The following is a 26,480-nucleotide window of genomic DNA, read 5'->3' as shown; positions in this document are numbered from 1 at the left end:
TCTTATCTCTTTTCATCCTTTAGCCATGGGTGGGTTTGGCATTGATTATCTCTCGGCAACACCATCCTCTGAGAGCAGTTGGCATCAGACTACTCCAAGTGGCACCTGGACAAGCCATGGCCCCTCCATGGAGGATTCCTCTGCTGTCCTCATGGAAAGCCTAAAGGTGAGTAGATTTCAGGAACAAGAATCACAAAATAATGGCTCTGCTTCTATTTACATAAATAGCTAGGTTTATTCCTAAGGCCCTTAGAATTGATTGATTCATAGCACATATCTAGCAAAGTTCTAGAAACGTGGCCTGCCTTACAAGATTCTTGAATGGGATTATTTTTTTTAACTTGTGAACTCACTAGTGATAAAACAGTGTCTTCAGGGGTCCAGAAACACAAGGTCTTAGTTGCATTCTAAAGTTAGTAAAATTCTGATTCATCTTGGAATGGTTTAAGCCTTTTCTGAACAAGTGAAAGAAGGGCATCTAATTTTTTTAAATGTTATGTTTGCCTAAAACCTATACAGTAAATACTCTATGGTCCCACATGGAGCTAAGTTTTAATAAAAAGACCCCATATCAAACATACTTTTACCTTTTCGGGTTTAAAATAATCTAACTAACTAGTTTTGAAGACAGCCTTACAATGACTTTTTCTAATAGCTTAATTTTTTTAGGGGGTGGGGATCTTGGGACATATATGCCTTTATATTTGGCTGGGATTGAAAAACAAGTCCTTTCAGACAACCAGACATTTGACCTCTGCTGACAAGCTCTGGGCTGTTTTTCAGTCTATCTGGTCCAGCTCCATGATGCATCCTGGACCTTCCGCTCTGGAGCAGCTGTTAATGCAGCAGAAGCAGAAACAGCAGCGGGGACAAGGCACCATGAACCCTCCACACTGAGGCCAGAGTGGCAACCCTGGGAATGAAGGCTCCATAAACCATGGCATGTTGGGTTTGCAGGACTGGCCCACACAGTCCCCTGCAGGTGGCAGCCCTCTTTTCTGTTTCTTGCTGTCAAGAGGGTGTAAGTGTTCCACCAGCCCGCTGAGTGTGCACGAAATGTCCGCAGTGCAACAAAAAGAAAAACCATCAGGAACTCTCCGTCCCCCCGGGGCCTTCCGGAGGGAGAGAGGAACTGCTGTTTGTCTCACTCAGTTACCTGATATCACCGCCTCTCACCTTCTCCATCGTGCATGTCCCCAGCCGCGTGGGAAGTGAAAGCTGAGAAGGGAAGGCAGATGGGAGAAGCCAACGGGAACTTCTCAGTCCTTTTTTCCTCTTTGGGGAATAAAATAGGAATCCATTAATGATTGCTTTGCTGACTGAGAATGTAGTTGAAATTATTCCTGAACATCTTTTATTATTGTTATTACTCTCAGTAGTAAAAAAATCACACTGAATTCTTCCATACACAGATGTGCTGCTTCTAGTCAGTGTGTAGCAAGGAAGGGCCCGTTCACTGCACCCGTGAGAGGTCAGTGGTGACAGGATGGGGAAACGGACCTCTTCAGCCAGTGGCAGTGTTCCGTGAAGGAGAGTACAGGCCTCAGCTTTCACTCAGAAGGTTCTGGTAGGCCCTCCTCTGGCCTGGAGACTCCAGCAGGAAATGCCCTTCTCTCTGTAGGTGCTCGAGCCCCAGTCGAGGATGCAGAGTTGGTGGTGGTGCTGGGCTGGACTAGCAGACGACTGCTGTAGGATTTTAATTAACGTTTTTGATTCCTGTACATTTTGCGCTAGCAGAGCAAGCAGTCTCAGAAGGCAGGCTGGTCTACTCATGGCCTGACGTTTTAATAGGTAGAAGCTTTCAGTGTGGTTATTTTCGTTTGGTTGGTTTTTGTGCCCCTGTCCTGCTTACCACCCCCATCCTCCCATCCTTCCCGCCAACCCGCTCCTCTTCTATGCTGTGTGCTAGTAATTGTTTTTATTCCTAATGTGTACATCTCGCCAAGGAGCAACAGCATGGGGTCCAGCAGTTGGGGCCCAAAAGACAGCCTGAAGAGGAAGCAAGCAGCGCGTCTCCGGAGCCCGCAGAGGGGCCCGGCCCCGCCAGCTGCGGTCTTCCAGCCTCCACTTTCAGAGAGAAATCCAAGGCCACATGGACACGTGTGTGCGTCACGCACAGAGGAAAACAACGAAGTCCATTCTGGAAAAGGCGGAAGAAAAGGAAAATAAACTTTTATTTGATATTTATTAGAAGGAAAGAGGACTGAACATTTTCTTGTGTAGAAACAGAAGGACAGCATTTCTGTTAGTCATTTCCTGGAAAAGTAATATTTTAAGGGGAAATTATGGAAACAATCTAAATGTCCAATTGCTGTGCTAGTGGTTAGGTTTATTTTCTGGGCGGTCTCTCCTTTGTGTGTACGGCGAGTGTGTGCGCGCGCGTGCCCAGCTGCCCTCCCACAGGGGGAGGGGTGGTGTGTCTGAGTGTGTGGAGTTAGTGTGGGACTTCAGAGCTGAGAAACAGCTGCAGAGCAAAGCACGTCCGAGAGCCCCAGTTGTCACTGGGTTGTCACTGGCGTCTGGGCAACCACAGCAATGAAAAGGGGTGAGATTAATGCTCACTGCTCTTCGGAGAGTGGTCGGAGTCCCGTATGATTACGTTACAGCTCTCTTAGTTTGACATGATATTTGGGGTTTTTTGTTTTGGTTTTGGTTTTTGTTTTTGTTTTTGGAAGGTCTGAACGCGTGACGCCCCCCCACCCAGTGGCAATATGAAACCCTTTGTGCTTCTCTCCAGCCCCTTCCCTGTGTCCACCTTTCCCCAGTCCCTCCCTTCCAAGTCACCTTCCTGCTACCTTTACCCCCTTTTGCGTGTTTGAGCTCTGCATTCAGGCAGCTGCGACATTCCAGTGTTTGAACTGTCACTGACTCTTGCACCCGAGACCAGCTAACCAGGTTCACCATCTCACGCCCCGTAGCACCCACGTCCCATCTACAGCCCCATTTCTGCATGAGAATTCGGTGTTTGGAATGTTTTCTGACTCGTGGGGCAGAGTTCCTCGCCTTAGCATCTTCAGTGTGGAGTAATGAGAGAGAGGAGAATCTTCATCAGAAACTGGTTTTGTGTAGTAAACTTTCTTTTTGTTTTGTTTCTGTTTCGTTTGGGTTTTTTGTTTTGTTTTGGTCTGTCTGTGCAAGACCTGCAGCTGCTGAAATCAGCTTTGCCTTTAATTAAACCATGTTCTCTCCAACCAGATCTGTGTATAGATGGTTTCTTTTCTACCCTAAAGGAAAATCCAACTTAAAAAGCAAGAATTTAAACTTTTCAGACGTCATCTAGAAGAAAGAAGGCAAAGATAGTCAGAATTCAAATACACTTCAGGGTTATTTTTGCTGTTAGTATGCATTATTATGGGAAGGGATGGGTAGAAAGAAACTATCAAAATCATTTTATTTAATAAAGAATGGCTTATGCAAAGGAGTTAACATCTACCATTTTTATCCCTGTTGTCTCTGTTAATAAGACTATTCAGAGATAGTTTATCCTTTTGGCCTATAAAATTCACTAAGTTTGATTAGCAGCAACTAATCAAAGTATCGTTCTTAGCTCTGGGGTGGCATGTCTTTGAGTCGTGTCCAAATGTCCAGTGGCAGCCTGCTGGGCCTTCCACAGCGCCGGGGGCCATTGCCACAGCACACCAGTCTGTTCACACTGACCAGCAGCCTTCTCACCTCGGTGTGACCCGGTCTGCACTTCATTTCCTGACTCCGCTTTTCACAAGTACCTACACGCTTGAAAAACTTAACAAAGCCACATACACTATACAAGTGCGGGGAGGGGAGTTAAGGCCAGGCCCTAACACCTAGTGTCTGTGGAATCTTTCACCCAGGCTAACACTGAAAAACAGGACATTTGGCTAAATGATAGCCAAGATAAAACCACAGCATTCTGTCACAGATATTAGTATTATACATATCATAAAATGTTAACTGATAGGATACCACTAACCAACTGGCTTCCTGTACACAGCTTTTTCCATCACTTCCGTGTTAATGGCGTATATTCAGTATTGAACTCAACAAATGTTCCTCTCTGAGAAGCAATGAAAGGATGTGATTCTAGTATTTTAATTCTCTGTGGAATTGAAAGCTGTATTCCATGGAACCTAATTCAGTCTAGGTTCTGTTTAAGCAATAAGACTTAAACAGAAAAGTTAATTTTGTGTGTTTGCCTTTTGAATTACCTGTAAAGTTACTTCAGGCCACAGGAGTCTGATAGTATCGGTTTTTTATTTTTATCACATACAGAGAAGTGCACCAACAATAACTGTACAACTCAGTGAATTTCCACAAAATGAACACATCTGGGTAGCCAGCACTCAGAGTAAGAAACATTATCAGCACCCTAGAAGACCCCCTCATGCCCTTCCAGACACTTCCCACCACTCCCCGCACTTCACCCCCAGGTAATCATAATCCTAAACTCCTACATTATTGTCTAATAGGTTAAATTTTAACAGCAAAGTAGTTAACACTTGCAAACCATAATGGTCTCAGCACGATGTACTACAGAGTTGTCCTAAACCTTACGAATGAGATGGTCCTTTTCGTCTTCACCTTCACAGGTTGTGAAACCCTAGACTCCTCTAGGAGTGCTGTCCAGGTCTGTAGTTGCATGTTCTTCAACAAAAGCCTTGGGGAAAATGCCAACCTTCCCTTTGCACTCCCCTTCCAGCCATTCTTCATTCACTGATAAAAGAAAAAGTAGACATTGATTTCTAAAACCAGTATGGGAAAGTCACCTCATCTCTGGGTGTTCCACGCGGGTCTCATCAGTCTCCACCCCGATTGTGCCACCAGAAAAGTCAGTACTGGAAAGTGAGTTCAGGTAAGAGTGGACATAGGACTCGCTGCCTTATTATTAGTGTCTGCCTTAGACATGATAATGAAGGAATAAAATGCAGAATGAATTAGATTTTTCAAAAAGAAGATGAAAGAAATTGAACAATGAATCTTTAGGTAGGATTTTTTAACAGAAGAGTGATTTGAGCTTCGTGGGAACCTTTGGTTTGACTAAGATGTCATTGGTTAAACATTGCTAATGAATGTTCACTAGAAGAAGATCAAAGAATTGAGGATTGGAGCTAGTGATGGGTTCAGTCCATGTTTGTAAAACAAGTATTTTAATAGCTCCCATTTTGAGCCTCAAGTAAAGTACAGGCACTGTGCTAGGATATATACACACTCAGACTTCCTGATAACTCGATTATAGATAATATCACCACTGTAATAAGGAAAAAGCCAGAGGGATTAATAGCTTGTTTCAGTTCGTTCTGCCAATAAATATCAGACAGCTTAGGCATGATTCTTGTCCCCCTCATTTCTTAGGATTTTCTGTTGTCATCGATAATGGTTTTTTACTCCTTTGCATTAGCAACGCACAGCATTTCAGCTGTGTGAACAAAGCTGTTGGTGGGACTTGTTTGTTTCCAGATAGAGGAGTAAAGCTAAGTCAAACCATGAGTTAGAACAGCGCTTCTCAGTGGAGTGAGTAGACCAGAATAACCGGGAGCCTGTTAGAAATACGAATTTGTGGGTCCCGTCCCAGACTTGACATCCCTGGAAGCTGGGCCAAGGAATTTTGTTTAACAAACTCCAAAGGCTGCCTCGGCGTACTGTAGTTTAAGAAGCACTAAGAACTCTCCGCTGTCTGTTTCTATTTTTAATGTTTGATTCCTAATCAGGAAGAATCAGGAAGGTCACCGGAGACACAGGGCAATTCTGAATAGCTACTTTTAAGACAATTTACCCACTCTACCCACATCTTCAAAAAGTACATGTATCCAAAGAATAGTGGTTTGCAGAAGCAAGTATTATGGCTCGGTGCAAAGGCAAAATGATTCCAGCCAACTTCCAATCCGCTTGCTCTGCGAATGAGAATCCGTGGCTTCTGAAACTTAGCCATCTTTACATGTGAATGTACTGAAATGTTATCTTCTCTGCCCATTAGAGCAACAGATAGGCTGAGTTCTCTGTTTTGATCCCTCTGGCTGAAAGCTGGAAAGGAGATTAAAACCACAGGCTAAAATTTGTTTTGTAGGTTGGTGGTTTTCTTCCCTCTGCCCTTGAATTTATTTCCGCTAACATATAAATTAGTTTCTGTAATCCAAGAGTAGCACTGACCCATTGATAGAATCTGGATTACGTCCCCTTCCAGAAACTCCAGGTCTTCCGGTTGGGTCGCCTCATAACTGAAGAGTGCTACCACTTTGCTCCCTTCTTTCAGCTGAGGTTCTGTCGTCTGGCCGTTAGCATCAGGGTTTTCACTTTCCTTGGGTTCATCTGGAAAGCCCTGGTCACCCTGGAATAGTAAAGGGCTTATTAGTTTCCTGAACTTCCTGGCCACTGGACGGCAAACATCATCACTAAAGGAATCGGTCTGAGGATGTCAGTGCAGCACCTGGGACATAAACTCATAAAGGCCAGTTTGTGATCAGTGCCCAGCAGAGACCTAATGTACTTTATGAATACTGGATGGTTGGATAAATGAAACAAAAGGTCTGCAGGACCGAATACAGCCTTAAAATCTTACTGAAACTTTACAGTAATCCTGAAAAGGGCAGAATAGGTACTACTGTTACTTCTGATGAAGAAACAGGTTGAATCACAAGCAAGTGACAAGAGCAAAGGCAAACCTGGGAGTCCAACACCCTTTCTCCAGCACCCACAATGCTCGGGACCTTATTAGAAATGCACATTTTCAGCTCTGTTCCAAACCTATTAAAACAGAAGCCCTGTGGGCAGGGCCCGGCAATCCTTCTCGACAAGTCCTCTAGGTGATTCTGGTACTTGTTAAAGTGCGAACCACCGCACAGGCCGCAAAAAAGAAGTTTTACTTTTCTTGTATATGTAACTGTATATTTTAGTCACCATATGGTCATTTTTGACCCACAAATGTTGAAGAAGGATGCAGTTTTTAGAGATGTGAATCATAGGATTCAAGAAATCAACACGAGAAACCCTGGGAGGCTGCATGCTGTTCTGTGTTAAAAGTTCTCGTTTCCTGGCGCTGCCCACTCCAACCTGGGCAGATTCTCTTCATTCACAGGCAGAACAGCAAGGTGGACATGGCCCCGTGGAGGCCAAAGACCTAAGGTTCATGTCCCAGTTCCACTGTTTACCAGCAGTGGAACCTCTGAACCTCAGTTTCCTCACCAAACTTGAAGTTAGAAGAAAAATGAATGCCTGACGAGTACTGAACTGTTGAGGAAGGGGCCCCAGGGGACATGGCCGTAGCCCTGGGCTCAGGGCACTTACCACTGTGTTCTCACACCACAGAGTCAGGCAGTAGTTTTTCACCTGGCCCCAGGCAGCCTTCATGCTTTCTTCCGAAAGGGGCAGCAGCTCATTGCTGTCCCGAGGCCGGTAGCTGGGGAGAGATGATGAGAAAGAACCAAGTCAGAGAACACCAGTGCCAAACCGCCACCCTCTTCCGTCCTCCGGGCGAGTGCCAGGTCCCCAGCTGGAACCCTAACTGCTACTTGCATGGAGCTCACCTCAGCTTAGTGTGTTGTGGCAGGAGCTCCAGTTTCTTGGACACCATGTCCCGGACCTGGCTGTAGGGCAGTCCGGGCTGCGTCTCCATGACCACTGTGTACTTGTAGTGCACCTTGAGTGTGTAGGGCATGGGGACACTGAGCTTGACTTCCTGAGGGGAGAGGAAGCAAAGGGGACTCATAAGTGTCTGGGGCTTCCTCTTAGCAACCTCCTGGACCACCACAGCCTACTGAGGGCACAGGGAGAGGCCAGCAACGTGACGGGCCTTCGGGGGTTCTCTAGCCCACGTCTTGCTTGGATAGGAATTCCCACTGAGCGAGATCTGGCCCATCAGCTATGGGCCAGTTGGAACTGTGTGTATGGAGGCGGGGGTCGGGGGGAGCTGTCGAGGGGCTTCCTAGCCCACAGACTGTGTGTATGGTGGCAACTGGTCTGCCCTGTCTTTGGGACGATTTCTGTAATCCATGGTGGATGGCCCAAGCTCTTCATCCTCTACCACTTGGAATAGTACAAGGCAAAAATGTTACCTTGGGCTCTTCTTTTTCTTTCTGACCTAAATGGAGAAGGCAAAGAGTAAAAAGAGAAGATGAATGAACATTTTTGGCCAGCCCCTGCCATACACAGAACGAAACTTCTCAGAGCACCCGAGTGCATACCCGTTCATCATCTCAGGGGTGATTATTAACCTTAGTAAATGTGGGAGGAACCTCACTCCGGGGAAATGTGCAGAGCAAAGCCATGAATGCACAAAGGAACACAGTCTCTGCTTCTAGGGAGTGTATGAGTATCAAAGGACCATCACCTCCTCACCAACCCGTCTCGCAGGTCAGTTAAATCAGAGGACTCCAAAGCAAAGAAAAACAAGGAATGCGAGATGACCCAGGGGCCACGAGAAGAAATGTTGGAACCAGTTATGTTTACCTTGTTCTTTATTTTTGTGTATGTTTTCTAATGTGCATAATATATTAATATGGCATATAATTTCTATGAGATAAGTATGCATAAAGATAGTCACTCTAGGGGGTTCATGACCAAAAAGGACACTGATCTCAAACCCAGTTTGATCATTAGCATTACTCGGGAAGTTTTTTCTAGAAATACAAATTCCTAAGCCCAATTCCATCCCTAAAAAATCAGAATCTAAGGCCTAGGAATTTATATTCTTAAAATCTTCTAGGTTAATATGTGATCCTTGATGGGCTCCTAGACATTGAAAAACACAAACAAGTTATCAAGGAGGTTTGGGGGGTAACAGAGAACAGATCTGGATATGGAATCTACATTCTGTAACATAACCTTAGTGTTAAATGTCTGGGTAGAGCAATCGTATGGGGTTATGCAGAAGAATGTCCTTGTTCTTAGGGAATGTGCGCTGAAGTGTAGGGTGAAGTGCTGTGACTCCGTAACTCAAGTGGCCCAACCACTTGAAAAAAAATTATAGAGAGAGAAAGGAGCAGGGCGAATACATGGTGCAAAATGTTAACAATTAGGTAAAGGGTATTCTGGCGTACTTTCAACTTTTCTATGGGTTTGACATTATTCAAAGTAAAAATTGGTGTAGGGATCATCCCAAGTAATTCTAATGATCTGGTGGGTGCGATGATCATTGATCCAGAATCTGGACAGTCCACCTGCTCGTTGCATCTCTACCAGACACTCATTCAGAATCTGCTTAAGCTGCATCAGTGACAAAAAGCCCACGATTTCCCTCTGCACACACAGGAGAGTCTCCTCAGACCTTTGAAGAGCCACGTCACCCCCTCTGAGGGACATGTGCAATTACTTCAACCGTTCCTCTTGGGGCAAGGATTCAGCATTAATGACTGAGGGGTTTGACTTGAGTTAGGACACTCTCTGTCCCCCAGAAAGTAGCTACATTTACCCCATGAGCGTTCTGGAGCAGGTAGGGAGAGGGACATCTATTTCCTGTGTTCTGAGTGGGTGGGTGGTGCAGGAGAGGGGGCCCTGGGGTTGCGAGGTCACAAGCTGAGAGGAGAGGAATCCAGAGTTTCCTGGAAGGCCGGGAGAGATCCCTAAGATGTTGCTCCAGGGACACTAACCTGGTGACAACTGGGGTCTTCCAGGAGCACTGGAACTGGGAGGAGCTGGGACATCAGACTCCAGGGAGGACTCCTCCTGGAGGTGACAGGAGGAGATAGTAAGAACCTTCATTCAGACAAAGTTCTTGACAAGAGTAGGAGTTGGGGAAGGAGGAGACGCTGCAGACCACCGTGGAACGGAGCCAGAGACAAACGACCTCCTACACGTTAGAGAGGTGGTGACCTTCAGGCGAGACTAAGGAAAGTGCAGGTTAAACGGGGAGGCGGGTTGGCCCGGTGAAGACCAACCGCAGTAGAAATAAGAATCCTAACGCCACCTAAAAGGGCCCCACTGTCAAGTCGCCCCTCCTAGCTGCCTCGGAAATCTGGAGGCTGGAACGTCCTGAGCTCTCGGCTTAGCTCACCCTTTCAGTCCACACACATCGTGTTCCTTCAAAGGAAAAATTCCACCTCTTCGTGTGGCACTTAAAACTTTTAAGTCATCTGAGTGTAGTGACTGACAAGGGAGGGCCAGACTCACAGAGGACAACTGGTTGCACAGACTCAAGAGAGACATGTTCCACTGCCATCAGCCATCTACACGGCTGCTCAGATCCAACAAAGCCCAGTCACCAGGCCTGCGCGGGGTGACAGAGGGTGTGGCAGCAGCTTCAGCAGCAGCAGCTGCCCTCCTCACTCAGTGCTACTAAGCAGGTCTCCTTTTTTAATGGCATTTCTCCAGCCAACACACTGGCCACTCTTCCAGGTGAAGAGGACATTTGTGAAAAGACCTAACCTTCCTATGTTCTAGGCTTTGGGTCTCAGGTCACCTTTGACTAGGAGGAGTCACAGAGCTGGGTGATCCCAAGAGGCCTAGCAGATACCTTTTGCTCAGCACTTCTTGGTTTTTTCCCTCATCCCCAGGTTCAGCTCCAGGCGGCTGGTGCCAGCTCGAGGCAGGCTCAGGACTAGTGAGTCTTCAGCGATTGTGACAGCACCTTTTTGCATGGAGAGGTGCCTGGGTGGTTGAGGGGTGGGGGGTGGGTCAGGCCTTGGCCTCACAGTACCTGGGGCTGCTGCTGAGGATGGATCCGTAGCTCCACGGGTTCAAGGTAGTTGCATGGCACGAGCCCCTTCTGCAGTGCAAGGTTACAGATCAGAAAGGGGACATAAAGATGGCTCTGGTCAGTGCCCACACCGCAAGCCAGCTCAGAGACGTGATGGGGTGGGGCACAGACGCAAGAAGCTAGCAGATACTGCCCCTCAGAAAGCTCTGCCACTCGCTGCCAGGATCTTGTGCCCGAAAAGCATCCGCTAGTCCCCTGAATACCTGCCCGTTGAACATGACCGTGGCCCAGTTATCAGTGCCCTTCTTCAAGACAAAGACGATGTTCCCTGGCATGACCTGGAGCTCCTCTGGTGTCTCAGGCACAAACCCGAACAGCACGCGGTGAGCCTCCCCTTCCAGGGCCCTGCAGGGGTTAAACACGAGGTCCCATCCGTCGTCGACTGGGTCTGCACCCCACCCCCACCCCCCACCCCACCCCCCGCGCTATGGGACAGGAGCGATGGACTTGGAGCCGGGAGACGCGCTCCAGACACCCTCCGACTCCACGTTTAATTGCCGGTGGGACCCTGAGCAGGGGGCCTGGCCTCCTCGGGCTGCCTGAAGGACGACGTGGGAAACAGCGCGCGCAGGTGCTTCACGCCGCATACGCAGTGGGACAGGAATAAAAGAAACGCCACAGCACTGGACGGGGCGGCCTTGCGGGCCTTGCCTCCCTTCCCGCCTGAGGGGGAAGGCTCGTGGGTACGCTCGGTCAGCGCCCCCATCTGGGCCGGGTGGGTCTGTGCGGCGGGGGACGGGCCCCCTGGGTAGGGAAGGCAAGTTGGGGAGGAGGGAGGAGAAATCGTGAGAGCCCGCGTGGGGCCCGGCAGGCACGCGGAGGGGAGGGGGCGCGCTGGGAGGATGAGCTTCCAGGAGGAGGGCGACCTGTACTGACGTCCCCAGGCTGCCTGCTCTGACTTACGTGATGCCATTTCCCCCTGACCGGTTCCTCAAGACCTATTTTGCACTTGGGGATACAGACTCCTCCAGCAGACAGAGTTTAGGAATGAGCTAATCCAATGCTCACTCACTCCTTTGCTTTGGTACTTTTTTCACTTTTTTTTTTTTTAAAAAAACCTTTATTGGGTAGGGGAGCTAGGCTTACTTCCTTACTTAGACACAATGCTTAAGAAAGCTGTAAGTTCCGTCATTCTCTGCTTCTCTTACAGAAGGATGAGTTCTTTTTCTCGAGTCCTTCCTCTTCTTTAGAAACTATGTGCCGATAGGGATTGGAGAGCAAACACGCAGGAAAGGCCAGGCCATCCTGGCTTCCCACTCTGCTCCATGACTGCAGACAGCAGGCCCTTCCCAGCCTGGGGGCTTTCCCGCCCCCTCAGGGGAGGCAGCTTGCTCCTTGGGACACTGCCGCAGTCCAGCAACAACCCCTCACCCTATGGTGGCTGTGCTTGTTGCCACGGGGACACAAGGACACCATGTAGCTGTAGCCAAGCCCCCATGGTCAGTCCCACCAGAGATGGGACTCCATCTCCACTGTGTCCCTCCATTCTAACCTTGAAACAGAAGAAGCCAATGAACTAGGCTAAATTCCACGAGGTTTGGACTCTCGCCCCAGCCTCATCTTCTCTATTCCCCTCTATGGGCATCGGTTCAGGTTTGGACATTGTGCATATTGATCTATATCTATCTTACCTGAAGATCTCTGGAGTTTTGGGCCTGGGTGGAGGCTCAGCTGCCTATCAGACATTCAAGAGAAATGAAGGAGGACAGGACAGTAAAGAAAGGAGGGGGAGAAAGAAGAGACTGTTAGAGGTAATTCGAGCCTCCTTCCAGACCAGAAAATCAAAGAAGTCACTTCCAGGGCCATCAGAACAGGTTCTAGAGAGAGGGCACAGCGTGCCCGAACTCAACGCTGGAATGTGACACCTCCCACCCGCTCCCCGGGCACAAGCTTCACCAGCGCAGCAATTCGTCTGCAGCCAGACCTGGTTTCTGGAGAAGCGTAGCTGTCACAGAGCAACATGGCGCCACGAGGATGCTTTTGACCTTGAGCTCTGTCCCTTTCTTAGGACAGTTTTCAAAAGCTCTGTTCCGTAATAGATGTCTGCAATGTCGCATGGGGCTATTTAAAAATCAACTCAAGAGTCACTGACCAGGCAAGACCTTTCCCCGATCTACACCGACTGCAATGGAGTCCAGGTGGCTGGGCTTCTTCCCACTCCCGGAGTCCTCCGGCTGCTCTGAAGCCCAGGGGACTCTACAGGGCTTTCCCCCATGTCGTGTGAGAAAGGGGTCACAGACGCTGAAGCCTCCCTCTGGCCTCCTCTGTGCATCTCATCCTCCAGAGCCCCAGCGTCGGCCACACTCTGGGCCAGTGGTCACCATTCCGAGCCTGGGCAGAATGTCAGCGCTGCTCCCAGGACTGACCAGGCGGGTGCCGACTGGAGTGTAGACGCCACACTCAGAGACCCCGCCCCCTGCTAGGGCCACCAGTGCCCTGGCCCATATCCGTTCTCTTGTAACAGAGTCCAAATCGCCTTAGCCTGTCTTGCCCTCTCCCCTTCACAAGGGAGCTCCGTCATCCAGCCCACCTGGAACCCTGTCTCTGAGCCCCGCTCGAGTGGAAAAAGGGTTCTCTGTGGGCACCCTGCCTGTGTTCCCGAGAGATCCCCTGCACACTGGCAGGTGGATGCAGCCAGGAGTGCTCACAGCACCAGGCCCTAGTCCCCACAGGAGTCCCCTACTGGCCCCTGAGTTGAGAAGAGGTATTGTTCAAAGGTCTTCGATAGCTTGTGTTTCGTTTTTCTGAGAGAATAGTTGAGGCTTCGGGAGAGATCTCTTGGGACTTAGAGAACTGAAGACTGGAGTTCTGGGGGAAGCAGGTGGGTTGATTGCTGCGGACTTGAGGTTTAGCCTAAAACTGCCTGATTCCTCCACCTGTCGTGGAGCCTATGACCAGGAGAGGCAGGCAGACACCCTTGGGCGTTGAGCGGTCAGCGTTAGGAGCCCTTAAAATGAGGCGGCTCAGCAGAAATATTCTCCTCTGGTGGATGTTTCATGGAGAGTTCTGAAGACCGAGATCCACGAGAAGGAAGGGCCGCCTCACCTGTGGCTGCAGAGGAGCGAAGCCCGAGAAACTGTCTTGATCCACCACAGATGCCACCACCTGAAATCGAGGAAGGGGGGTGTGAGGGCTCTGCCAGCACTGGTCCCCCATCCTTCTGTGGTTTTCCTAGGGTTCCCTCCTTTCTCCCACTCCGGATGCATTGTCACTGGTGCCTGGTTCCAGAAGGGAACAGTGGCTAAGGACTGGACAGCTGAGCCTCTGGCTTAGACGTCCCAGCAACTGAAGAAGCTAGAACCCGCCCCACCCGCACTACCCCAGCAGGCTCGCTCTCTGTCCTTTTGTCTTTTCCGAATTATTTTATTGGGGTGAAATTCGCATAATACAACATTAAGCGTTTAAAAGTGAACAACGCAGTGGCCTTCGGCACATTCATAATGCTGCTCAGCCACGACCTCTGGACATTGTCACCAACCCCCAAAGAAACGCCACACCCGTCACACAGTTACTCCACATTCCCCCCTCCTCCGCCAATTTGCTTTCAATTCCTGTGCATTTACCTGTTCTAGATACTTCACGTAAATGGGACTCTGGCTTTTCTGTCTGGCTTCCTTCACACAGCGTGCATAATGTTTTCAAGGTTTGTCCATGTTATAACTCGCACTGGTACTGAATTCCTTTTCCCCATGGTACGGCGATATCACGTTTTGTTTATCCATTTACCCGCTGATGGACATCGATTGGGATGCTCCCACTAACCCAGGCTCTCCGCTGTGCCAGAACCCACCGACCCGTCTGTGGGCAACTTAAGCCTATGAATGTGTCGAAGTCAAGTGCAGTTTTGGAAGGGGCCTGTCGGCTCACTTGGGATCATTTCTGAAAGGATTTAGGACCCGAATTCAGAAGGAGTCCAGTTTAAGGAGGCTAGCCACAGGGCTGTGGAGGTGGGGCTACCGGGGGCATTAAGCCAAGAGGACGCTGCGCTGGTCTGTTTGCCTAACACGTTCTCTCCACATTTAGTGAGCACCTCATAGCTGCGTTTTCTTTCCACTGGCTCAGCCCCCAGGACTCAGCATCCTGTGAGCAAGCCTGTGGCCCTCGCCCAAGCAGGAAGGGAGGAATGAGGAACCTGGAGAAAATACACTGGAAGCATCTGCCCATCTTTCGTCGAGACCTCCACACTCTCGCCGCCAACCCAAGGCAGAACGACAAGGTGGGGTGCCCTTTTCCCAAGGGTTCCTTCCCCGCCATAGGACTCTGGGGAAGATGAGGGAGCCCACCTACCGTAGCCTTGCCCAGGTAGTCCTTCTTGACCAGCTGGGCCACTTGCCTCTCATTTGGTCGAAACAGCCTGCCCACGGGGATCACCACTGGCTCATACAGTTTCTGTTTCTATAACACAGAGAGCACAGTATTCCTTTACCTGTTAAATGGGGCTTCGAGGCTTGTCCTGCCTCCCTCACTGAACGGATGCAAGGATCCCTTGAGATAACCTCACAAAAGCACTTTTTATGAATGTGTGTCAGGACTGAACTTGCCATTATTTCAGGGTGTCTAAGGTGGGAACAGCTGGTTTCAATATCATCTTACACTGACAGGCTGTGTGGACATCTGTTGGTGTTATTTGCCTAGCATCCTCTTTTCCCAGGGGAGCTGCCCCCTCCCGCTCTGTGTGGCTCGGGTGGGGCTGTCACGGCATAGGAGGCACTGCAACCCAAGGGTGGTCCAGGACCCCACCAAGGCCCACACAATGCTCTCCTGGGACCCGTGTCCACTGACGTTGGCAGCTATGTCAAGGCTGACTTGTGCTCCTTTGTTCCTGGTGTTTTAAAAATCTGATTTAAAACTAACTTCATCTCAAATGTGCTCTAACTATGGATAATTTTCATCATTCGTTCACATAATCGATGCATTTTTGTGAGAGCCGTCACAAAGATAGACTCAACAGTGAGCAAGGACTCAGTGGTGAGCAAGCGGGAACAGCCTCCGCCCTCCTGTGCTTGGCTCCAGTCCCCAGCCTCCTGCCCCTCATGTGCTGCCGCAGAGCCCCACTTGGGGGGTTTGCGGAGTGATGAGGCCAGGCTCTGCTCTCCCATGCTCTAGGCTGCAGCTTACAGCAGCACCTCCAGATTTAAGATGCTGCGTGGAACTAGACCCCCAGATCAGTGTTACCTAGAGTTCAGAGAAGGTAAAAGCACCACTTTAATGATTTCTTAATTCACACGTCCACTGAAACAAATGAAAATCTGAATACATCCTCCACCGCCCTGTATCACCGATATGCTTACCCAAACGCATTCCATGGCTTTGTCAATCTTGGAATGTCTCGGCTCAGACTTCATGCTCATAGCCAACGCTAAATGTTCTTCCGCCTTTTTCCATTCCTCCTTCTTGGCGTGCATGAGAGCAATATTATATAACACCTAGAAAAGCACAGGCCACACCATGAAACCAGAGGCTGCTCCAAATCAAGGCACCAGAGAAGAGCTTGCATGATGCTCCCGGAATGCTGCCTGGTGACGTTTCTCCCTTTCCCAGCTCTCCTGGGAATATCTAAAATACAATACGATTAATCTTGCTACCAAGTTAGGTCCAGCACAAGCACAGCATTAAGTGAGCACCGTGTAATCCGTAAATCCAAAATTGTGTGCATCCTTTCAACAACCAAGTAGGCTGGGAGGGAACAGGAACTACTGTGTTGCTTTAGTATCAAGAAGAGTGACACACTCAAGACCCCACTGAAAAGCTGGGAGTAAAATACACGTGAGCGGCCTCCCACACCAACTCCTGTCCATGAGCCTCTCTGTTGAAAGACTGGACAGGCGCGGGGTGGGGAGAGAGGGTGCCAGGTGCATCATCCTGCACCGGCACCGACAGAACCCTGCCCAGAACACGGAGGTAGCAAAACTGTGAGACAGTCATACGGGCACGAAGAAGCCGGGAGGGCAGAGGTCTGGTGGAGCTGGAAAGAGACTCAACACAAACCCGGGGCAGCGCCTCCCTCTGGAGCAGGAGGGAACAGCACATGCACCAACAGCCATAATTTTCCAAGTCTTGAGCTGCGTGGTAGGTTCATGAGTGTTTGTTTAATTATTATGCTTCACAATTTACATATAGAATCACATCTTTTGGATGCATTGGCAAGATTAAAAACAAAACAAAACAAAAAACTAGACTCCCTTCCCAGGCTATTTCTGAGCCTCGGTGAGCTGTTGCCTTTTGCATACAAGCTTGGCTGGCCGAGCCCATCCCTGACTATATGTTCAGAACGAAAGAATTCAAAGCCTTTTAAAACTTGCTATTCAGTTCTAAGCCACCTTCCTTTAAGACCTTTCTACGCCGGGTTTTGATGACTCTATGACTGGCGAAGCCCGAGCCTCTCTTCGAAAAGGATGGTGTAATTTCTCAAAGCCAGGGTTGTACCCTGCTGGGAAGGGAGGAGTGGCATTATAAGAATGGAAATGACCGGAAGGTCCCGTGTAGCAAATGCCTTAGACTCTGAAAAGTCTACTTCACTTGCAGAGAGGCCCACAAGGCCAGTATTTCCTGCCCGTGGGTCATTTCAGCTCCAACTGCAGAGGGGACATTCCTGCATGAATTCTGCTTCGATGACACTGTTTTATGACCCCTTCTCTAGAGTTACTTGGTCCCCTAACCCTTTAATCTATATAAGTGGTTCTCAGTGAGTGGCTGTTTCTAGAGCTATTTTAGGCTGTCACACAGGGGTGGGGCGCTACTGGCATCTAGTGAGTAGAGGTCAGAGATGCTGCTCAACATCCTTCGATGCACGAGACAGTCCCCTATGACAAAGAGTTACTTGGTCCAATACATCAAAAATGCCATGAATGAGACAAACAACTCTAGAAGCCGGCCAAATGCGAGCCCGTTCCCACCACAACGCCTCGTTCCCCTGGACTGGGAGAAGTAAAATAAATTGCTGGCCCACTGCTGGGCTGGATGGGGACACGCATTCCCAGGGGCCTGGGTAGCTGAGGACTCTATTATTAGTCTTGGGTGACCCTGGGAACACTTGGCTTCTCTTGCCTGAGAAACTAAAGCAGGGGGACCTTTTTTCAGTGATTCTTCTAAATAAAGATCTTTGATATTTGCAGGGATTTTTGTTTTTAAAGTGACTGGGGTGTTTGAGGTTTAGGAGGGGAGTGGGGAGGGTTGGTTGGAAAAACTATGCAAACCTGTGACATCAAAGCCAATCATGTTTCTCCCTTTTGGTAATACAGAAAATAAGTCATCCTTCTATGGAAACCTTTCTCAGATTTGTGCTTTGAGCTGTTCTTTGAGCAAGAGGGGACAGATTTGTGCCAAATTATCCTCATTCTCTCTTTGAGTATGAACCAAGTACATGAGGCCAGAACCGTTAATGAGAAAGGTCCGTATTTGGGGCCCTGAGCGTGGTGACGGCAGGTCCTGCCTGGATAGCAAAGCCGTGACTCTGGATTTGTTAGACCGACGCTGGGCAAAGAGCCCGTCCACCTGAATGATGCGATTATCGATTATCGGGAATACTCGCTCAGGCCGACGCCCCCGCGTGCAGGCGGGGCCCTTCCTCCTTACCTCACAGGAGAACAGCTTGAACTGCAGCCCCAGAATCTTGTAGTCTATCAGCTGGTTCCCGCGAAGCTGAGTCAAGGCTTCTTTAAGGTCTTTAATAGCTGAATCATATCTGGAGGACAGAGGAAGGAAATAAACCGGTCCAGGAAACAGAGGAAAAACTGCGGAATAAAATGTGTGACTGCGCCCCTTTCCCCACAGGCTGCGCTGGGGCGAGAAGGCTTCCGACGCCTTCGGACCTGCTCCAGTTTTCACCAGCCCTGAGCCCCGGTTTTCTACAGAACTCAGTGCGTCAGATGCCCCCCCGCCCCTGAGTGTCCCCCAGTCTCAGGCAATCGCAGGAATTTTCTTCTCCGTTGGCTGCATACAACGCCCACCTTTCTGACAAACCTCTCGGCACTTTGCAAATGAGCCCTCCCTCTGTCCTGGGAGCTCCGGGCCCAGCCAGCGCCGGCCAGGCCCTGTGCTCACTCCTTGCTCCCAGCACAAGGCCAGGGAGCCCGACATGGCAACACACGGCTGACAGAGCTCAGCTCTCTAGAGGGGTTTTACTCACAGCCACTGACCCCCCCGAACCCCGTCCCTATGCCCCAGCCTTCTCCTTTGCTTCTTGACTTAGTTCTTTGTGTTGTGGCCGGCTCAGCTTCCTCTCCCCTCCCTCCTCCTCCACACGCTTTGGAAAAAAGAAACCACCACCGAAGCCGAGTCCCGTTTCTAGCACAGCTCTGGGCACCCCCTGCCTTGGGCTTTCTTGGGCTGGCCTTGTGCTGACTGGCTCGAGGGCTATCAGGGCTGCTGTCGCTGGATTTGCAGCGGAGCATGGGGCCGGTCACATCCATGAGCGCCCACGGGGGTGTGGGCAGGACCTGGACCACCTCTCCTTGGCTTGCCCTTGACCTCTGCAGAGGCCCTGGTGGAAGGGAGCCATTACTGGGCAGCAAGGTAGGGTGCAGAGGTGGGGTGAGGACAACAAAAACAATCCACCCCCACCCCCGTCGGCCTCCTGGCCTGGCAGGAACGAATTTGCCTGCTGGTCATGGCTCCCACAGAGCAACTGAACTGCAAGTCCCCAGGCCACTGTCTGACCCAGAGCTGCCATGTGGAATGTGGACTCAGGCTGGTGGGGACCCCCAGGAGGGGGTAGGGTATAGTGACGGTACCCTAAGACAGGGGCCAGGAGACTGGGACCAGATCCACCGGCTCTGTCGCTAACTGGGAGACTCTGGCAAAGTATTTCCCTGGCCTCAGGTTCTGAGTCAATAATATAAGGGGCGTATTATGTACAAGGAGCACGTGATATGAGGAGCTTGCTAGAACGTGGTCCCAGGTCTAATTTCTAGAGTCAAAACCACGTAGATTTGAGTCCTGGCTCTGCCACTTACTATCTAGTGATGAAGGGCGAGTTATTTAATTTCTCTAAGTCTGTTTCCTCACCTTCAGAATTACAGGAGAACAAGTGCTTCCCAGGGGTTTTGTGAGAACTAAAAGAGGCGAAACATTCAGGTGCATAGGACGGTTCCCGGTACACATAGTAATTTATGTTATTATTATCATTATATTATTTTTTCAGCTCTAAAACTCTGGCAGTTAAATTCATATACCAGCCATTTATTACATGCTTACTTAACACTCTCTACTATATTAAGTATTATCGGGAGATCAAAATCCACAGGTGTAGAAGCTGGAACTCTGATCTCCGGGGTGCTTAGAGCTGACCAGGAGGGCGGGTTGGCTGAGAGAGTCCTAAGGAATGTGTCCCCAGGGTGGCTGGGGGAGAAGCTAGACATTCTGTCCCCACTGGGCTTGAAGTTAGTCACACAGCAGCAGTGGCTGTGTGACCATGGGAGAAGACAGCCCGGGCTTGAAACACGAGGATGGCCTTTCTCTAACATGTGTTTGTTGTTAATAAATTGATTGTAAACCTATCAAAAGCATGCAGGCCCTTCCTTAAGAAGCAGGAAGCATTTCAAGAACTTTACACATTCTTTCGAATATTCCCGTTCTTTCTTCCTAAGCTGGGGGATGGGCTCCCATTCACTGAGCCAAGAAGGAGGAGCTGCTGTCCTGTTCCATGGGCACGTGCAGTTCAGTGTCCCCCTGCCCGTGTGTGAGACAGCAGAAGGACACACACTTTAGGTGCTGTCGGCATTAACCTGGAATTGTGCCTTCCTCCCTGGCGAGCTAGTGAAGCAGACGAACTTCAGCTGTGAAGTGGTATGCCTGTGTCACCTGGTATCGAATGACCCCAACAAAATCCCCAACAAAATCCTTCTCATAATTCTCCAGCCCATCACGATGTCTACAGATTTGGGCCTAGTGGGAGGGAGACAGAAGAACTGACGAATTATTAAAAGTGGAATGAGGGTCCGCCTGCCACATGAGAGTTTTTCAACATGTCTTTAAAAGCATCGCCCTGATTGCCCACTCAGGCTGCCCGTCAGCACCCCCACGCTTGTTCACTGGAGCTGCACCCCAGGGGCATCAGCTCTGACACAAAGCCCTGCTTCCTGCTGCAAAGGGTCTGAATCAGGTCAGTATGAAATTCTAAAATAGCAGGCAGCCCTGTGTGCTGGTGGGGGGTGTGGGGGCTGAGCAGTGGCAGCCCCACCCCACCCCTCCCTGCAACCCTTCAGCTCTCTGCAATGTCACTTGGAATGCACAGTGTCCCCTAGGGGGCCAAGCCACTGGCAGCTTCCTGTAGGGCTCCAGAATGACACCCTGCCGAGCTCCTTGGCTGTGCAGGACTCAGAGCCACCCCCGACACAGGGGCTCACCAGCACAGTGGCAACCCCACGGTGACCTTTCACAAGCTCTGAGCCTGAGGGGGCTTATAATCCTCATTTTTGTCATACTCCCTGTAAGGGTTTTTTAGTAACCGCTGACATTCCAGATTGTTCCTGTTCTACCCAGGCCCCATGCCATCTAAAGTCCAGGAAAATGGAGAGTTTCAGCAGCTGAACAAGGTCAAATGTCAAACATCTCTGTGACAGGGGCTGGAGGTCGTGCCCTTTCCGGTTTCAGGAAAAGGCTTTGCCGCGTGGTCTCCTTGAGCCGGCAGCATCCTAAGGGACTCGCCATTATTATCTGTCATTGCCCTGAGATTCCTTAGCCCCAGGATCTGAAATACAGTTAAGAGCTTCCTTCCCCTTTCAGATGACAGGCTGGGGGCAGACTGGCCAGACTGTCTGCCCATAGTTGTCCTAGAGACACCACCTGCCTTCTCAGAAATGTCCTCTTTGTCCTGTGAACTGTATGACGGGAGCAACAAGACAGATGAAAGTGGGGAAACCGAGAGAAAAACATCCATAACATTATCGCCCTAAAACAAGTCCCATTGTAATCTGAAGGAATGCCTAACCCACTCAGTAAGAAGTAATTTTTCTAGTTCCCCATGGCACTTGTTTTAAAATACCTTGTATGGCACCTGCCCTGTTCTTTGCATTATAGTTATTAGTTCCAGACCCGTTTTCTCCCTTTTAATAAATCAGTTCCTTAAAGCAGAGGCTATATTTTTCTGGCTATAGTGCAATTAAAATTCAATAAGCATTTAACTGCTATACTAGATACTGAAATGTAGGAGTGAATGAGTAAAGATGTCTTCTCTCAAAAGACTCACAGAGTACTAGTGGAGACAAATACACAAGCCAATGTCTGTCACAGAGAACACAGATATTATAACGGGGGGAACAAAAGAGAGTGGCGGCTGCCCTGGTGGCTGCGAGTGAGTGGGGCAAACTCACGGAGGATGAGGGAGCGGGTAGGCACTGGCTGGGCCATGCTGGAAACGGCAAGGGGATTGGCCTTTACCCTATAGTAATGGGATCCAGTAGACATTTTTAAGCGGGTCACATTTATTTTTTAAGGAGATCACTCTGGAATACGGGTGGAGAAGACAAGATTGGTGGCTGGGAAAGTAGTTGAGAAGTGATTGCAATAGTCCTGGTGAAAAATGAGGGTCTAAGCCAGGGCAGTGCTGGCGCGGATGGAGAGGAATGGGTGAATTTAAGAGGTGTTCAAGAGGTCGTCTTGACAAAGGATAGGAAAAGAGACATCTGGATTGATCCCAGGTAGAGATTTAGTCGCCGGCTGCCCACACAGATGGAGGCCGACACTGTAACTGGATCCTGGGCCTCATTTCTAGCTCTTCCTAAGATCTTTCTGACTCACTCAAAACCCAGACCCTTCAGACTCAGGGACTGGCGGGCATTTCCATGTCGAAATCTCTTCTGGGACCTTCTCTCTTGCCAGTGTCTCTCCTCATTACAGACCGTTAGGGCTAATTGAAGGATGGCCTTAGAACCTGTCTTTTAAGATAAAAGATCAGCTGTAGGATTTGTGCTCGGGCTTCCCTGGGTATTCTGTACATCTGGACAAGGGAAGGGGGAACGATGTAAAAAAGGAGACAGAGGTGTTAGACAGGCCTGGTGCCTACAAGGTAAACACCTGTGCACGTTCCCTCGATCCCGGGCTCTCTCTCCCCAGGTTGCCCCTGTGTGGTTTTTCTTTTGGGAAGATTTCACTCCCCTTGGTTATGCAGGTAATTGTTCCTATCGACATCTTGGAAGTCCTCTGAGCTTCTTGTAGTTGCCCCTAGCAATAGCTGAGCACAGAGGCTTTACAGGTTCTGGTTTTGACCAAAACCTAAGATCAAAGCCATTCAAGGCTGCACAGGATCACAGCCCAGCCCCACTCCAGTGCCTGGACTTTCTGTGCAGCCTCCCCAGCCCTCCTGCCCCAGCACCGAGCCTCGCTTGCTACGTGCTCCTGCGTGCGTGCGCGCCCACCCACGTCATGCTCTGACCATTTACTCTGGAAGCTCTTTATTAGCCCTAGAGTTTGTCCACACTAACGGAACAATCTCTACAAAGGTTTGCCACCCCCAAAACATTCTAAGTTGATGCTTAGAATATTTTTCCTTTGTTATTTGTATGCTCGTTTTGGCGGTATTTGGGGAAGGGGAGTAAAATTGAGATTAACTTTGATTTTCTATTTATTTATCTTTTTACTATTTTGTGTTCATTATAAATCTCCCCCCCCCCAAAAAAATACAGAGTGGCTGATAGGAGAAAATGGAAATCCCTATAATTCACTACCTGGAGAGAACTGCTGACAATGTTTTCATTTATGGCCTTCCAGACTATTCTGTGAAACAAATGGGATTGTGCTATACATACTGTTTTGAAACCTGTGTTTTAAATTTAACATCTACTGTGGACTTTTTTCCATATTAATATATATGTTACTTCTTTATCTGAAGTTAATGAATTCTTATACATATGCTACAGGTTCATATTCTCACTTCGGGGGCTGAATTATGTTTCATTGAATGGATTAAACCAGGTTCTGCTTTGGGAAACACATTCTGTGGGAATGAAGGAAAGTTTTGATGTGGTTTCACGATAATCCTCTTTGTGTGACAGCTCAGTACTTCACAGTAGTGGACCACAGGGTCAGTCTCTTGATGGTCAAAAATTTACGACTAGCCCCCGCTGGCTATGACCCATCAGGAATGCGGGTGGAGTGTCACGCTAGCTAAATACCAGGCCTGTGATGGTTATGTAGGCTCACTATGAACTGAGGCACAGCTGGTTTATAACTGGGTGGCAGGCCCGCCTTCCCTCCCCAGGAAGAGCTTCTGCTTCATGCTGATTTATTGCATAACTGCTCAGAGAAAGTCCAGTCATGTTTCTCACCAGAGGCCAGGAAGACACTTATCAAACGCCCAGTCTAGCAGCGCTGAGACCCCTCCCGATTTCTCTACGAACTTTCCCAGCTTATGCAACACGGGACCACTTACTTCTCCATCTGATAGTAGAGCATCCCTCGCTGGAAGTAAGCCACTGCTAAGTGCTTGTCTCGGTTGATGCTTCTGGAGAGGGCCTGCGGAGAGGAAGGGTCCATTTGTGGCTGAGGAGCCAGGCAGGGAGGAGGTGTGAGATGAGCCGGAGGGTGAGGCGAGAAGGGTCATGAGAATGACTGGTGTCCTGAAGGTGATAAGAGGCTTAGGGGTTAGATAGGCGGCGTCAGGACGCCCTGTGTTGTCACTTCCTGGTGACATGACATGAGGCAAGTTACCTAATCTCCTTGAACCTTAGTTTGCCCCTCTGTAACATGGGGATGTTAATATCTGCCTTTCAAGATTACTGACAGAATTAAACTAATAAGATTACTTAAATATGGAAATAACAATTAAAATGTTCCATACGGTATTATAGAGTATATAAATTTGTTATAGAAATACGACACAATTAAAATAATAACAAAGGAGAATGCATATAAAATGCCAGGAGTAAGAACTCAAGCAGGAAACCAAAGCGAGGGAGAATGAGAAGGCCAGAAGCGGAAGAATGAGAGGAAGGGCGGGGTGAGCTCGCCCAGAGGATAGCGGGGGGCCTGTGCAGGGGGGAGCACAGCCCCCTGCCGGCCGAGCTGCCCAGAAGAGCTGCTGGGCTCTGCCCCTCTCCTCCCCGACAATGTGCACTATGTCTCCGGCAGCCCTATTTGCTCAGCCCCCTGGCAGGCCTCTGGGAGGGGTGGGGCCACCATCCTCCCTCCAGCCAGACGTGGGGGACCCTGGTGTCCCCATGTCTGCTCGCTCTGGGCCTGAGATGGACTCGTCAGTGTGTGGGTGTTCTAAGGAGCTTCTCTCCTCCCTCTTCTTTGCTCACTGCTGGTCACAGTGAGGATGATTGTGGGAGGAACTGGTGCTACCTGGGCCGGGGAGTCGGTCATCTGTCCACACGGCCTTGCAAAGACTGGCAGGAAAAGGGAAAAATAAGAATGAACATTTACACCGCAGTGCCAAGCGATACGGCTCTTTAACAATCGGTGCCTCGCTTAATCCTCAAGACGTTTAACCTTCAGGAAGTCTACACGGCTTGCTGAGGACCGAAGGTCCAGGGACAGGCAGAGCTGGGATTTGACACCGGATCTGCTTCCAAACTCCATACCCTTTCCAGCTCACCATGACCAACCCAGAAGGTGCTGACTGAATGCTCGACCCCATACTTGGGAACGCGAGAGAGAAAAAATGTTTGGAACGGATGCTAAGACACCGCGCACCGTGCCCCCAGCAGACATCATTCATCAGTCGCGGTCTGCTTTCCTTCTGCCAGCCTCAGAATCTTTAAAAGAGTGCCCCCACATAATTGATCAGAACTGTCACTTGAGATGAAACCTCTTTTCCTTAAGTTCCCCGCCTTGGTCTCTTGGGCAGACAAAGCTCACGCACATGAACATTTTGGAAAGCCAACGAGGTGCTTTATCATCAGGTGTGAAGCATGAGATAGAGACCCATAGACAGCAGGAGTTTATAGAAGGAAGCATAGCTAGGGGAGTTTTATAAAGGGTTTAAAGAATTTAACAGATGGAGAAGAAAAGAGAGCGTAACCCAAAGCTAGTGAGTGGTTCCCAGCTCTGCTGGCATCAGAACCATCTGGGGAGCGGTTAAGAAGTCTGTCCAGGCCCCTCCCCAGGCCAATTAAATCAGGACCTCTGGAGGAGGGGCCTGGGCAGCCTTTGTTCTTGCAGAGCTCCTGAGCGGTTTCTGAAGTGCAGCCAGGGATGGGAACCTCTAATTCCAGAGGCAGGAGGCTGCCCCGGGGAGAGGCGCCTCCACTCACCTTCTCTGCCTCCACTCACCTTCTCTGCCTCCGGCATGCTCCCCAGGATGGTATGCATGCAGCCCATGTTGAAACAAATCCTGGAGTGGGGGTCCTGCACTGCGGCGAAAGCATTCAAGGCTCCCTTCCAGTCCTTCTTGTCAGCGGCCAGAACCCCTTCATTCCAGAGGCTGATGGCCTCAGCCAGGGACATGGTCCAGTGGAAACCAGGAAGCCCGGAGACGGGAGGGAGTGAGCGGGGCTCTCCCCCAGCAGAGCAGCCCCAGGCCTCGCCTTCCTGGCCTGGTGCTCAGAATGAGGTCCAGCTTCCTTTAAGACAACTTAACCAGTGTTGCAAAGGCGTCAGGAAATGTCCCCACCTTTTGGCACAACTGACACAAATAACCCTACGATGAAAAAAAAAAAAGGAAAATGAGGAGGCGAGAGGGGCGGAGTTGGAGGAGAGAGGAAGTGCATCAGATACGGCCTGCGACGGATCAGTTCCCCAAAATGCTTCTGCTCTGTCACCCGGCTTGTCCCCTCTGTCTTTCACCCACCCCTACCCCCATCCGTTCTGCCGCTTCAGGTCAGGGCGCTGCCCCCAGGCTGCCCCCAGGCTGCCCCCAGGCTCGGGGCAACCTCAG

At 49.7% G+C, this 26,480-nt stretch overlaps 2 protein-coding genes across 11 annotated transcripts in view; one reads left to right on the top strand and one right to left on the bottom strand.

Annotated features, from left to right (window-relative positions):
* The window catches only part of SMG7 (SMG7 nonsense mediated mRNA decay factor), a 62,303-nt gene extending 59,109 nt beyond the window's left edge, over window positions 1–3,194 (top strand). For all 10 annotated transcript variants that reach the window (XM_039881273.1, XM_039881268.1, XM_039881269.1 and 7 more), the window contains 2 exons: window positions 24–166; window positions 784–3,194. In XM_039881273.1, the coding sequence (XP_039737207.1) occupies window positions 24–166; window positions 784–897 (257 nt within the window). In that variant the 3' untranslated portion in view covers window positions 898–3,194. The remainder of the gene's footprint in view (window positions 1–23; window positions 167–783) is intronic.
* A 1,017-nt stretch (window positions 3,195–4,211) lies between these two features.
* The window catches only part of NCF2 (neutrophil cytosolic factor 2), a 32,276-nt gene continuing 10,007 nt past the window's right edge, over window positions 4,212–26,480 (bottom strand). Inside the window, exons 3-17 of the mRNA XM_039881277.1 lie at window positions 25,877–26,243; window positions 24,033–24,115; window positions 18,239–18,347; window positions 15,955–16,089; window positions 14,951–15,058; window positions 13,709–13,768; window positions 12,295–12,338; window positions 10,867–11,008; window positions 10,604–10,672; window positions 9,558–9,633; window positions 8,025–8,050; window positions 7,497–7,648; window positions 7,258–7,369; window positions 6,124–6,301; window positions 4,212–4,689 (exon numbers count right to left, since the gene is read on the bottom strand). Coding sequence (XP_039737211.1) covers window positions 4,577–4,689; window positions 6,124–6,301; window positions 7,258–7,369; window positions 7,497–7,648; window positions 8,025–8,050; window positions 9,558–9,633; window positions 10,604–10,672; window positions 10,867–11,008; window positions 12,295–12,338; window positions 13,709–13,768; window positions 14,951–15,058; window positions 15,955–16,089; window positions 18,239–18,347; window positions 24,033–24,115; window positions 25,877–26,050 — 1,581 coding nt within the window. The 5' untranslated portion in view covers window positions 26,051–26,243 and the 3' untranslated portion in view covers window positions 4,212–4,576. The remainder of the gene's footprint in view (window positions 4,690–6,123; window positions 6,302–7,257; window positions 7,370–7,496; window positions 7,649–8,024; window positions 8,051–9,557; window positions 9,634–10,603; window positions 10,673–10,866; window positions 11,009–12,294; window positions 12,339–13,708; window positions 13,769–14,950; window positions 15,059–15,954; window positions 16,090–18,238; window positions 18,348–24,032; window positions 24,116–25,876; window positions 26,244–26,480) is intronic.

This window comes from Pteropus medius, unplaced genomic scaffold (assembly GCF_902729225.1).
Source record: "Pteropus medius unplaced genomic scaffold, Ma_sr-lr_union100, whole genome shotgun sequence".
Taxonomy (NCBI): Eukaryota; Metazoa; Chordata; class Mammalia; order Chiroptera; family Pteropodidae; genus Pteropus; species Pteropus medius.
The sequence above is the reverse complement of the archived record's forward strand: the minus strand, read 5'-3'. Positions and strand labels throughout refer to the sequence as shown.